We start from the raw sequence: 14281 nt of genomic DNA on the forward strand, positions 1-14281 counted from the left end.
TTTACTCGTTATCTCCCCTAAAAAGAGACCAGAACGGGTCTCTGTGGCCACGCGGCCCCAGTAGGAATGTGTGACGATGTCCAGTTCAACCTGAGGAACCTTCACACCTTCAAGGAGCCTGTGAAGGAAGCTTGTCATGAGTCGAACAGTGAAGTGAAGCGACAGCTGGCGTCACGGAGGCCGAGAGGCCGAGCAGCAACTGTTGGCTCGATGCCGGCAGATAAATAATAAACCAACTGTGAGCCGAGGAACAGAGAACAAGAAGCCATGAGGAGGAGGAGGAGGAGGGTTAAACCTCTGCACTCGCGGTTTGGCACATCGATCAGGCCTCGGATTGTTAATTGAACAGATGTCGCCGTGAATATTCCGACTTTTGAGCAACGCGATCCGGACGGCGGTGATGTAATACGTGGAGGGAGATCAGCCAATAAGCTGAAGTCACCGTGTTCTTTACATCTTGTGTGCCGCCATACGGATACAATGAGAGGGGATCACAAAGCATTGTGGGTAAGATGTAAGTCTCTCGATGAGAGCCTCCATCTCGGAGGTGGGAGGAGCTTATGTGTCGCCCCCACTTTGCGAGTGAGATTGACAGCTGCCAGTTCTTTCGGCGCGAGCGGCATTAAACGGCTCCACGCTCAGAACTGTGACACGTTCCGTCTCAACCCGCCGTCGGCTGCAGCGGGACACTCGGCGGTGACGTGAGCTGTCGGTCCTCCCCGAGGCCGGAGCGTGCCAGGCGACAGCTGCAGGGATCAGGGCCCCCCCCACACACACACACACACACACACAAACCCCTCCATAACCCTCCGTCCACGTCAGGCCACGCGGGGCAACGTCCTCCTCAATACGACCATTGTTCATCTAAGCCCTCCATATCAGGGGGATAAAGACCCTCCATCTACACACACACACACACACACACACACACAGCAGCGGTGGTGTGTTAACATGAAGCTGAGGATGATGGACTGGACTTGATGGCTCGGCAGCTGTTTGCTGTGTAGAGAGAGAAACCTCCGTTCAAAACACACGAACATAAACAGCAGAGAAGAAGAAAAACACTTTGACGTTAAAGTAAAAAATACATATTTTGGACTAAAATATATTCATATTTAATTAAGGAGCTGGAACAAGTAAATATTGAGTGTTTTTGCTTGAAAAATGTGGACTAATTGCATGCTCTCTCCCCCGTCATCTATCTTCTGTCGACTTGGTAATAAAGTTATAAAAACGTTCTTCATACTGCGAGTTTAGAAAAATCCAAGATGGCCGCCACTTCTGTGCAGCTGACGTGTGTTCTCTGATTGGCTGCTCGGTCGGTCGGTGTTTACTGAAAGTGAGAGTTGTGTTTGCCTGATTGGATGTTACGTAACCATCTGACCTCTGACCCCCCCCCCCCGGGGGGGTTTGGGTGTCAAGAGGAGGCTGATGACCAGCGTACCACGCTAGGTGTCACAGTTACGTTTGTTTATTTATTTATTTATTTAGCGGGGACGACGCCCACCAACCAACAGTAGAACTGTAAGTGAGCCAGAGTTAGCCAGAGAGGCTCGTCTCCATCCGCAGTCCCCGGCCAGATGTTTCAAGGCAGCCGAAAATAACTAAATATCAAATTAAACGGAATTAAAACGACACGAGAGCAGAGCAGACATAACAGGCTGCAGCATTTTCTTCTTAAATGTATTTGGCAAACAGGAATCATCTCAGAGTAGAGGTTAAAGTCGTGACACGTACATGTGAGATGATGAAATGTGATTCTTTGAGCAGCAACAACACCGGCAACGTGTTCCAGAGATGGAGAGAAACGTTGCTAATACGGAAAGTTAGACTCTAGGAGAGATGGAAGAGATAGCTCACTGTAACCAGTTTAACGTTAGCATCACAGCTAATAGCTTCTTATTTAGTTTGTTAATTCCAGATTCCAGAGTTTAGGTTGGAGCTCCGGAGGTTAGACGACCAACAAGCTCTGCAGATGGACACGCTAGCACGCTAGCTAGCTTACATTTAACTATCATCATTCTGTGAAAAACCTTCACTTACTTTGTGTGTGTATGTGTGTGTGTGTGTGTGTGTGTGTGTGGGGGGGGGGGGGGGTCACTGAAGCACTCTTAACCATGTGATTTACTCTCAGCTCTGACACTGAGACCACACTGTTACCAGATCCTCCATGACACCTCAAAGACCTGGAACCCACCTCATCAGCACCTTACGACACACACACACACACACACACACACACACACACACACACACACACACACACACAGAGTTCTGAGAAGTCTAAGTGGAGAATGTGCTGCTGGTGTGAGGACTGAACTTTATTACCGGGATCATAAAAATGATGAACTTTTGTGTCTTAAAACCTGATCCTTCACTTTACTTTCATTTCCTTCATGACTTCTGTTCTCATCAGAATGAATGCAAATGATCACATTAAACGTGTGTTCCCCATACATTTAAATACATGTATATATATATATATATATATATATATATATTCTAGCACTAGTTGCCTACACTCACCATGTTCCTGACAGATTCATAGTTTATGTGAATCCGATGTTTCCACATATTGATATTTGATCATTTACACGTTTTTAAATGTCTTTAAATTCAAGCCATAGATGTAAAATCATGTAAATAAAATGCACATGTGCTTAATGTTTATACTCTGGAGGTTATTGACGATAAGCATCATATTCAAACATACAAACACTGACATGTTAATAGTACATGTGTGTAAATAGAGAATCACTTTAATACTTTAATATAATCAGTTCTGGTTACAGACTCCACCTCCCTGTACTTTGTATCTTTAGTCTATTTAATTTACCAAAAGAAGAGACAAAACACACAATAATGAAGAATCATTTGAATAATAGCAATAGAAAAAAAATTTCAAATTTTTTGCAAATTTTCTATCGACATCTCGAAGTAAAGATTCTATATAATAGTCTGAAAGGATCGTTATATACAACAAGTACTTTAACTTAAATATTCAGTAAATCAATCTTTAATGCAGGACTTTTATTTGAGTACTTGTACTTGTGACATGATGTACTGGATTCATTATAGTGTGTACTTTCTGCCTGTTATGATTATTACATTTCTATATTGAGAGTTCTAGACTTTGAAGCGAGAACGTTTGTAAAGTTGCAGTGAGCTCTTTGAACACTAGAGGGAGCTGTTGTCTCATTAGTTCACTGTGTTTCTGGCGCTGGAGGCAGAAACCTGTGGTCACCTGTTATGTTTTCACTGTAATATATAAAAACTCTGCTCTATGGAAACACAACAAATACTGGCTAGAAGCAGAGAGAACTCAAACATGTGCATGCTGCAATATAATACAGTCATAATCCCAGAAATCATAAAAGTAAGAAAACAAGTTGAATTTAAAAAATATATATAATTTTCACAATTCAGTCAAGGTTTCTCTGATTTGTTGTCACATGACTATTGGTCTCAGATGAATCAATCATGACGTCATAGTTTCACTGAGGAGCTCACAATTTAATGTTTTTACACAAACGCTTTATTAGAGGAGACATTTATAATGAGAACACGAAGAATAAAATGTTTTAAGCTTTGATTCGGTCGCTTTTTCCTGACGGAAGGGTTCCTCACACACGATGTGTTCAAGGACCGCCGGAAAGAGGAAATCTGGCAGTAATGTCTGTTTTTACAACTTCTGGCTGTGATGAATGTTGTGATATTGGTGATAAATTCAAAGAAAACATGCATTAAATAAACCTGCCAGCATGTTTTGGGCTTCAGAGGGTTTTTAAAAAGTTGTGATGATTTAATAATCATCATTATTTCTGTCACTCTTCAGTTTAGAGGATTATTAAAGAGACAGAATTGATCGATCGGGTTGTAGTTCGTCAGATCTTCTCTGACCGATCAATAATCAATGACGTGTGAGTGGATTTAAACGTCAGATTCTCTGTGAACAAGAAGGTCGAAACTCATTCAGTGCGTCTGAAGTATTTAACACAGAATCAATGTGAGGAAAATCAAACGTGATATTTATTTACAAGAAGACACTCGACTGGTTTCACTTCTCAGTCTGAGGCTCATGAAGAGTGAAGCTAAAGCTTCACGTGTTAAAGCTGCATTCTCTCTAGTGTCCACCAGGGGGCGACTCCTCTGGTTGTATAGAAGTCTATGAGAAAATGACTCTACTTCTCTCTTGATTTATTCCCTCAGTAAACATTGTAAACATGAGTTTATGGTCTCAATCTCTAGTTTAAAGTCTTCTTCAATACAGCATGATGTTCATTTAGTAAATGATGGTCCATTTAGAGTCAAACAGACCATAAAGCAGGGGATGCTTTAGGGGCGGGGCTACACAGTGATTGACAGGTCTCTACGTCACTCCTCCTCAGTCCAGATGTGGTCACTTCCTGTTCACTGGTTGCAAAAAAAACAAGATGGCGACGGCCAATATGACGAACTTGAGACTTCACAACGTCATGATGATGATTGAGGAGGAAGGGGAGCTTGAGATGACACAGGTGAGCTCTAATTGGCCGACAGCTTTGCCTCTCGTTACCTTTTGATCAGATTAAAGGCTGGAGACTGAAACCTGTGAGTGTGTGTGCGTGTTTTACCATGTCAGGTGTCTGCCTGCCGCTGCCCCTGAGCAAGGCACTGACCTCAGAGCTGCAGATGAGTCATGGAGGTCGAATCCCCCCCCGAGGCAATGAGGTGTAGTTAATGTTCACAGGAGGAGAGTCTCTCTCTCTCTCTCTCTCTCTCTCTCTCCCCCCCCACCAGCCAAACTGGACCTCATGGTTTCTCTCCTCTCATTGGTCAGAGGAGAGCCTGTCTCCACAAATCGCTCTAATCCTCTTAGATAAAACCGAGCCCTCATCCAATCCTCTGCTCCAATCCCTCCTCTCTCTCTCTCTCTCTCTCTCTCTCTCTCCCTCCCTCTCTCTCTCTCTCTCTCTCTCTCTCTCTCTCTCTCTCTCTCTCTCTCTCTCTCTCTCTCTCTCTCTCTATGGAGAAGAGGAGTTTTTAATCCAAGTAGATTACATTGCAAATTGGGTGACAGTGGAGGCGAGCGGCTGTAAAATCTGCTGCCGGCTTTACGTCTTCCTAAATATCTGCGAGGTGCAGAGAAATTAACCCTCGCTCGTTGGTTCTGGTCTCATGAGGACCGTAGAGAACCTGGTGCAGAGGGAACCACTCTCAGACGGAGATCTTGATGCACCAAGAGCCGGATTTTAAACCTCTCTGCTCCTGGACGAGTTTTAAAAGCATTTAAAAATAATCTTCTGGAAGTTTTCTTTAAAGAGGATGAGACGCTAAAAACAAACAAAACAGGAAGTGGCGAGAAGATGCCGGCAGCAGGACGGGTTCAGGTTCCAAAGACCACCACCGAGACCACCACCTTCTTCTTCTTCCTCTACTCCCTTTAGCCAACATGAGGAAGCCGTTTCCTACAAACTCTTCATGGTCCTCCTGAACCCTTCAGAGCCGATCCACGTTGAGTGAAACCTGCTCTGATCCCTCAGAGGAAGCAGGATGGAGGGCAGCGCGCCGACAGTCAGGAAGCTCCTGAGGATTCTGGGATTTTTCTGCTTGTGGATTACAGCTCAGGCTCAGATGAAGATCCCACCGGAGACGTAAGTGTCCTCCAAGTCTTCTTCTGGATCTCAGCCCCCTTCATGGTCCATCTGCTGAGTGAGAGTAACAATCACAAGTCCAATCTCACTGGTCTCAACTCATTCAAACTGGTTTTTAAGGAGTTTTTATCAGTTTGAGATATTCCAGATGTTTGTGTATCTACAACATATTTGATATCGTTGGATCTCCAGAAAGAAGTTATTATAAAGTTTGTGATCTATTTACTTATTATCAGAAGATTTAGAGGGCAGAGAATAGATGCTGAAATGAATATTTAATATAACTTTTAATTGTTTTTTAATTGCCAAAGATGAAAACAAGTCATTAGCAGAATGTTTTGGGCACACAGACCCGACCTAAATCAAGCTGCTTTATTTTAATAAAGGCAGAACGTTGCTATTGTTACGTCTCTTGCTGTTGTCGGTTTGTTAGCTACATGGCTAGTTAGCTGCTAACGTCACAGCGCTAGCTTCACTCCTGTTAGCTGTCGTCAGCATTTCTGACACTTTTCTTTCTTCTTGTTTAATAATAATAAACTAGAAAGATGCGTTCAGATGAAAACAAGTCATTAGCAGAATGTTTTGGGTACACAGACCCGACCTAAACCAAGCTGCTTTATTTCAATAAAGGGAGAACGTTGCTATTGTTACGTCTCTTGCTGCTATCGGTTTGTTAGCTACATGGCCAGTTAGCTGCTAGCGTTACAGCGCTAGCTTCACTCCTCTGTTAGCTGCCGTCAGCATTTCCGACACTTTTCTTTCTTCTTGTTTATTAATAATAAACTATGGTGATTTAGTATATATTAGTTGTTCTCTGACTGATAGCCTCGTTAATCATTCATTATCCAACATGATTAACGTCAGAGCTTTGGCATGTGGGGGTGCTGTGGTTTTCGGAGACAATAACCGACAAACAAAAACAGGTTAAATCCATCATTTATCGTGTTTACGCTAAACATCGCTTAGCCTCGAGGCTAACGACAACACGTAGCTCACTTAAGGTGGGCTGAACGTTTTAAGGTGGACCAGCCGCTCTCATGCTTTAAAAAGAATGTTTGATGTTTATTTTAACCGATCAACATTCTGATTGTCGTCTAGCGGTGACATCACCACTATTAACAACACAACAACACAACAAAACGATGAGGACGATAAAAACCTAAAACAACTCATTTGAAGATTAGTCTGGTCTGTTAACGATATATTACCTCTAAAAAGTACACCATGTACCTCTGAGATGTACAGTAAAAAGTACAATATGTGAGGTGTAGTACATGTGTTATAGTATATAATGGTGACATTGATCTGTGTGCATGTGGTCTCATAGAAAATAGTCCTGATTGGACTTGTTCCAGATAAATTAAGCTCCAGACAGTAAACTCCCAGAATGCACTCTGTTTCCTGAGGGAATAAGTTTGTCAGCTGACGGCTGTTGTTCCCTCGAGGCTTCGCTGAAATCTGCGCTCTTGTTTTCTGTCCACAACTCTTCAGCAGAGACCAACACAGAGATTATTTCAGGTGTAAATGTGACGTAGAGTTTAGCGTTAGCTCTCACAGCTACACCTTTAACCTGAACGCAGACCGTAACAACCCTCTGAAGAGGTCTCAGCCAGACAAACGTCTGCACTTCACTATTAACACTATCACAACGAGGCTTAATGGAAAATATGTCTCTGTCTGTCTCTGTGTCTCTCTCTCTCTCTCTGAAGAACTGAACCTAAAAACATGCAATAAAACAGCTTAAAATACATCAGAACCATCAGGAAAAATCTAATTCAGAGTTAATTAAAATACTCAACCACAGCCGGCTAATCAACATTAGAATCTCACTTAAATTCTATTCTTTCTTGTTTAAAAATCTTCTCTTTCCACATATTTAAACTTCCCAGAATGCACCTGTGAGTGTTTCTCTCGTACTAACGACCTCATTAGCATGAAGCTGCCGGGTGTCGTTAGCGTGAAGCAGCGCTGCAGCTTCTCCTCCATCACCATCTGTGGAACAGGCCACAGGCCACGCCCCCCCCCCCCCCCCCCTCCACACAGGCCACGCCCCCCTCCACACCGGCCCGGTCACCTTCCACTCCGAGCCCTCTGATCACATGTTTTGTTGCCGCTGATACTAATTATTGATTGTTGATGCTCCATATAACAGAAACACATAAAAACATTGTTTTTATTTTTGGATGGAGGGTGTCGTACGCTAAACGACTGTAAGAAGGCGAACGCAGACTTTATTAATGCGTCGATGGGAAATTCAATGTTTTTACTTTGATGTATATTCACACACACACACACACACACACACACACAGTTTAATGTGCAGAGATGTCCCAGCGAGCTGGTTTGGTGTCTCAAGCTTGGTCCGAGCTGGATTTGAACCGGCGACCCATCTGTTCCCCAACACTTGTTTGTTTGTCACACAGAGCCACAGACGTTGTTGCTGCTCTGACTCACTAACACGAACACGCATCTCGTCCTGCAGCTCAGTTCAACGTCGGCTCTGATTTATTCCGTTTAAATAAAACGGACTCGACCGTCTTTCCTTCTCGCTGCTGTTGGTTTAAGCAGCGAGATTCATCCTTTCAGTCTTCTCTTGATGGATGTTTGGGATTTAAAGTCTATGTTCCAGACTCGTGTCTTAACCCGAAAAACTGATTGTAACGACTAACGAGTGTAATAATTAAAAAAAACTCCTAAAATCATCTCACATGTAGTTCTGCTTCTCTCGCTGGTTTCCGGACACGTTTGTCGTTCCCGTTTGTTTCATTTCGTCGGTTTGCGACTCACTAAAGGAGAAGTTGTCTTTGTGTCGTCCTGGTCACAGTCGACAGATTTGGCTTCAATCTGCCGACAGATCGCTGCAGCGCCGAGGATCAGCTGATCTCATGTTAGAGGTGATCTTCATGAGGATTCATTCATTATTTTGGCGGCATTTTAAAAACAAACGGTTGAAAGTGTTGCTAGAAACTGAGACATGAGCTCATTATTACAGCTGATAACACTAAATAATAATAATAATGATATCTATGCATGTTTAAAATGAACAGATGAAAAGAGCTCCAGTGTTTCTCTGAAGGTGAGAGGAGCTAACAGCAGCGATAGTTTGCGTTGTTGCGTTCTGACCTGAACAGCTTCATCTTAATTACTCCCAATATAACAACAACAGCAGCAGCTGTATTCTCCATTATTCTCATTGTCACTTTCTCTACTTATTAAAGTGATTAAGGTGTGATTTTTATAACCTGACACTGTAACCGTTAACATGTATTGTGATGATGAAAACCGTTCCTCTTCTCGTAAACAATATATAATAATGGACACCAGATGTATTTCTGAAGGATGCACGAGCTAATGAAGACGCTGTGACAGACGTTTATTGGTCTGGAGGAGCTGAGGTCTCAGTGTTCTGACATGAAGGATTATTCGTGTGTTGTGTTTGTTGTGTCTCTGTGAGTTTGTGCTGAACACCTGCAGCTCTCTGTGACCCACATGAACAACAGATTATCTAAATCTCTCTCATCACCGCCGTATCCCACCGGCTTTTTATGCCCCAGATCACCGCTGCAGAGCGTCACTCACTGGCTGTTCATACATATATGTATATATATGTATACATATATATATATATATATATATAACTTAATTAAACTAAACACAGAGTGTTGAACACGATGTGTTCAAGGACCTCCGGAAAGATGAAAATCTGACGATAATGAGAGTTTTTACAGCGTCTGGCTGATAGTTTCTGTAGTTTTGGCGATTTGTTTAAAGAAAACATGCTTTTCCTTCTCGCCGGCGGGTTCTGGGGTTCAGAGGATTAATGATAATTTGGAATATTATATTATATAATATACAGTTTATTAAATTGTGAGGTCAAACTTCCCCATGTTGACTTCCCTACTGCCTCCATTCCTACTTCTATAAATGAATATATAAAGTTAATAATATGTTTACTAGTCAGAGCTCAACACTAACGCTGCAGTAAAATACCGACTAAACTCAGTAACTCACAGCGTCGTTTAAAAATAAAAATATGCAAAAGATATTTAATATAATAATATTAATATTAATTGATAATAAAAGGGTTTCTGAGCAGTTCACACAACAGACGTTTTCGACATCCAATCACCCTAAAAGATGCAATCCTGTCAGAAACCTGCAAATGTCAAAAGTTAACAAACAAACAAATCACAGCATCGATTTTCCTACGATGTTCTTCGAGGTCTTTTGTCTTAATGTGATATTCAGGAGAGATTTTTAGCACTATGTGTAACAAATGGTATTCAACCGTCATATCAATAATATGCAGTACAAATATATTCTGAATTATATATATACAGTATATATATACCAGTGGCGGGCCGTGCATTTTATACCTAGGCCTTCATTGCTGAAATACCACCTTATAACCACACGATGGCACCACAGCTAGGGTTATTATTCGTTTCTTGGGCTGTAACTATATAACGTTACGTATTCGTATTAAACCGTTCGGTACGAGGCTTACAAACCGAACAATACGTTTGAATAATACTAGTGCATTTGGAAAATACAGAAGCTTAAATTGTAGGAAATATAATGTTTTCTGCGCTCAGTAGGAGACAGCGGTCTGTGTGACCTCTGTGTGACCTCTGAACCGGAACAAAAAGAACCACAACAGAAAAACAGCTGATGCTCCGGGAGTGTTCCGGGAGGCTAGGCTAACTAGCTTAACGGGGAAACAACAGCAGCAACAGCATTCTGCTACACACTCAAGGGCCATTTAGATATTAGATGTAAAAAAACGAAGCAGTTGACTTACCAAATGCTGATCACATCCTCTTTTCTTTGTTGACAAAGATTAATCCCACAAAATCCCAACTCACGAATCCGTTTATCTTCCAGTTTCAGCCATTGAGTGTTAAAAAACAAAGCTAGGTAAAAAAAAATAAAAATCTACACCAAGCAAAATACAAAAAATATCATAATTTCATTCATATCTTTCAATATGAACTCTTACTACTCGACTAAGCCTCTGCTGTTAAGTTTTGTTTCAAAATAGTCACGTGCCCGCCCACTGACCAATCACAGCACAGAATCTCACTGCAGAGCTGCAGTAATGCTGACGTAGCTGTAGGCCTGCAGGCCGCTCTGGCGCGTCAAAGAATGTCAAACTAAAGATCTGATTGGTTGAAGACTATGCCAATCAACAATATCGTCCCCCTTCACTTAACCTGCACATGGATTCACTGGTGAGTCTGCAGGCCTGGGGCCTCTCTTCTACCTAGAGACACAGAGGTGAACTCTGATTGGATCAAAGCTCTACTTAAAACAAGCTGCACTGAAGCAGAGCAGCTGAGGAGCACAGTAGCTGTGCAATGAGAACATAAGATAATGGGAAAAATAATTTTATAAATTGTGATACATGTATTGTATTTAAGAAAAATTATAAAATAGCTCTAACTTTGTGATTCTGTTTAGGCCGGCAGAGAACGCTTTGCAGGCCCTGACGGCCCACCACTGATATATACATATACACACATGTCATGTCCATGAAGTATCCTGTGACAATCTTCACATATGTATTCAAGCATCACTCTGCATCATTGCACTATTACCTTCATTTCGTTCTCATTGTTTTTGATGTTTTATGTTCATACATTATATATACTTTTACATATCTGTCTTCATATTTGTACATAGTAGTTAAATGTTTATGCTTACCTTTGTTCTACTTTGTTGTCCTTTATTTCCGTTTGTACGTTGAGAGTCTGATTCCTTGTATGTTCACGCGTTCACAGCAATACTTCCATCAAAACTTCTACACTTTATGTTGAATGAGCTGCAGCTCAAGTTAATCTTCAGGTTCTTCAGCTTCCTGTGAGGCATCTACTGCTGAGCTGCTGTCTCATGATGCTGTGCTGTTGTAACCCGTGTGTTTGATGCTCCGTGTTGTCGTGTTTCAGGGTGCAGCAGTGGGCGACGGTGGTCTCCGCTCAGCTCCGAGACCTCACCATCAAATACTCCGGCTCTCTGCTGCTGCAGAAGGTAAACTCATGTCAGCGGTTCTGTTTTCAGGACATTCGCTGCCGTGCAGAGGCAGAGAAGTGGGATTTCTTTAGTTTCAGTACGTTGTTTCCTACGTTTCCCAGAATTCCAGTTGACGGCCCGAGAACCAGTAGAGGTGTGAAGTTAGAGCAAAGTCTGGCTTCGTTAGGACTACGATCTTAGCGTGGAACAGCGTTAGCGTAGCATAAAAATGCTGTTTTGTTGAAGGTTTTAGTTTTTGTCCAGTCAATTCTTTTCTGTTTGTCTTTGCTGATCGGCTGAAACCGTGAAACATTATGTAAAAAGTAAAATCCTCGATTTAACCGGCTACTCACTGCCTGTGAAAATGTAAACTCAGGGTGCCGCGAGTCTGACGTTGTGCATAGTTTGACCCGGTGATGCTCAGAATATATGAAGATAATATATAGAAACAGAGAATCTTCTCTGTGACGGTCTTGTTTACGGATGTAGGTCACATAGAGGATCAGGATTAAACTGAGACCTCCTCGCAGTAACTTTTAAAAAGCGCTATTTGGTGGATTCTCCTTTAAATATTAAAGCAGCAGGAGGAGGATGATGATGTTTTGGGATTTAGAGTCATCAGATCGCCTCAGTTGATGTGATGTAATTCTCGTATTTGACCGATAAAAAGAAGAAGAAACTGAACCTCAGAACTGGTCCAAAGGCCAGCGGACTGGTTTGAACTGGCAACAGAGAGGAATAGGAGTGTGTGTGTGTGTGTGTGTGTGTGTGTGTGAGATAGTGACGCTCTGTCCGTGTTGGTGTATTTATGTGTGTTTAACACACACACACACACACACACACACACACACACACACACACACACACACACACACACACACAGAGGGATCATGGTAATGCCCAGATTGAGGACCGAGCCCTCTTTACCGGCGTCAGGATTTGTGGCCTGTTCTGATTTTAGACATTCATCCATTTATCTGTCAGATTTAGATTCACCACAGGCAGCTGCAGTTAGTCTGCTTTTAGAGACGCACAAAAACAACCACAAACAACCCCAGGAGAGAAAGAAGATCCTAAAATAACATGTCTGAACGATGCTTTCATTCAGGAGAAAGTCTTTTTACTGCTAGATGTTATTTAGTTTAATAGATGGAGAACAAAACTCAAACATCAGCAGGTAAAAGAAACTGGAAGCTTAGATTTAAACAGGAACAGCTTCCTGTTTCACAACTAACCCGAACCCACCGAGCGCCAGTGATATTGGTGACAAGAGGTGCCTGCGCAAAGCTCAAAGGACATTAAAAGACAAAACCCACCCATCCAACAGGACCACAACTGGAATTTAGCTGTACAACCCGGTGTTTCGGGACATCCCAAACCAAAACTAATGTAACTATGGCAAAGAGTCTTGTGTTTGTGTTGGACCCATAGACTGTGTATCTAGAGAGAATGCAGGTTTAACACATGAAGCACTAAGCTAATCAAGGAAATAGGTTTTCAGAGCTTTTTAAGCTCACGTCCTAAACTGGGTAAAATGTGTACCGAATGTAAACACGACCAGCTGGAAACATTAGCTTCCGTCTCACAGCCTCCGATCGATTTTATAAAGTTTAAAAGTCCAAATCGACTCACGTGGAGTTCCGGGTCTTTCCGTGTGAACGGATGCAGATAAAGATGTGAACACTAAATGTTTGGCTCTGCACTCTGCATGCAGTCGTGCCAGTAAGTGGGTTGCATGGACTAATTGGAATTAGTGAATGACTTAATGGGAGTGATTCAGAGTGTAAGTAACCAGACTGCCCCCCCCCCCCCCCGCTCTCAGCTGGCTTCCAGCTTCTTGATCCAGAGAAACTGACCTGATTACTTCAGACAGTAAAAACAACAAAAATAAACACACACACACACACACACACATCTCCACATCACAGCGGTAATCTTGAGTGAGTCTCTCGATCCGAATGGTCTGAAAAAAGCAAACCGGTCTGCCAGCAGCATCAGATCAGTGTCACTGTTTCACCTGCTTCACTTACTGTGTGGATCCAGATCTCAGAGAGATTTAACTCTCTAGAACACGAGAACACGTCTTTAGTGCAGAATAACAGTTAGAATGACATCAATCATAAAAAGAAAAACACAAGTTGGATTTCTGTGATAGTTTATTTTAGAAAAATTAGAAAATATTGGAATCTATACATCCAACATGTCAAGTGTCCACAAGTGATACTAGAAAAACATGGAGGCTCTACGTGTTATGAATAATACATTATTTTTACAAACATTTTACAGCCTCTCTCCTCTCTCTCCTCTCCTCTCTCCTCTCCTCTCTCCTCTCCTCTCCTCTCTCTCCTCTCCTCTCTCCTCTCCTCTCTCCTCTCCTCTCTACTCTCTCCTCTCCTCTCTCCTCTCTCCTCTCTCCTCTCCTCTCCTCTCTCCTCTCCTCTCTCCTCTCTTCTCTCCTCTCTCCTCTCCTCTCCTCTCTGCTCTGTGTTCACTTCCTGAAGTTCAGTCAGAGTTTCTCTCTCTTGTGGTCACATGACTGTTGGTCTCAGATGAATCAATCATGACTTCATAGTTTCACACTCTGGTTAAAGTGAACGCTTTATTTTAAATGAGGAGGATGCACTAATACCAGAACAATA

General features: G+C 42.3%; 1 protein-coding gene across 1 annotated transcript in view; it reads left to right on the forward strand.

Annotated features, from left to right (window-relative positions):
• LOC306698940 (voltage-dependent calcium channel subunit alpha-2/delta-4-like) overlaps window positions 1-14281 on the forward strand; it is a gene marked incomplete at both ends in the record, with an annotated part of 80820 nt that overhangs the window by 25077 nt on the left and 41462 nt on the right. Inside the window, 3 exons of the mRNA XM_079163441.1 lie at window positions 26-60; window positions 5523-5633; window positions 11579-11660. Coding sequence (XP_079019567.1) covers window positions 26-60; window positions 5523-5633; window positions 11579-11660 — 228 coding nt within the window. The remainder of the gene's footprint in view (window positions 1-25; window positions 61-5522; window positions 5634-11578; window positions 11661-14281) is intronic.

Source organism: Pholis gunnellus, assembly GCF_910591455.1.
Source record: "Pholis gunnellus genome assembly, chromosome: 7".
In the NCBI taxonomy this organism is placed as follows: domain Eukaryota; kingdom Metazoa; phylum Chordata; class Actinopteri; order Perciformes; family Pholidae; genus Pholis; species Pholis gunnellus.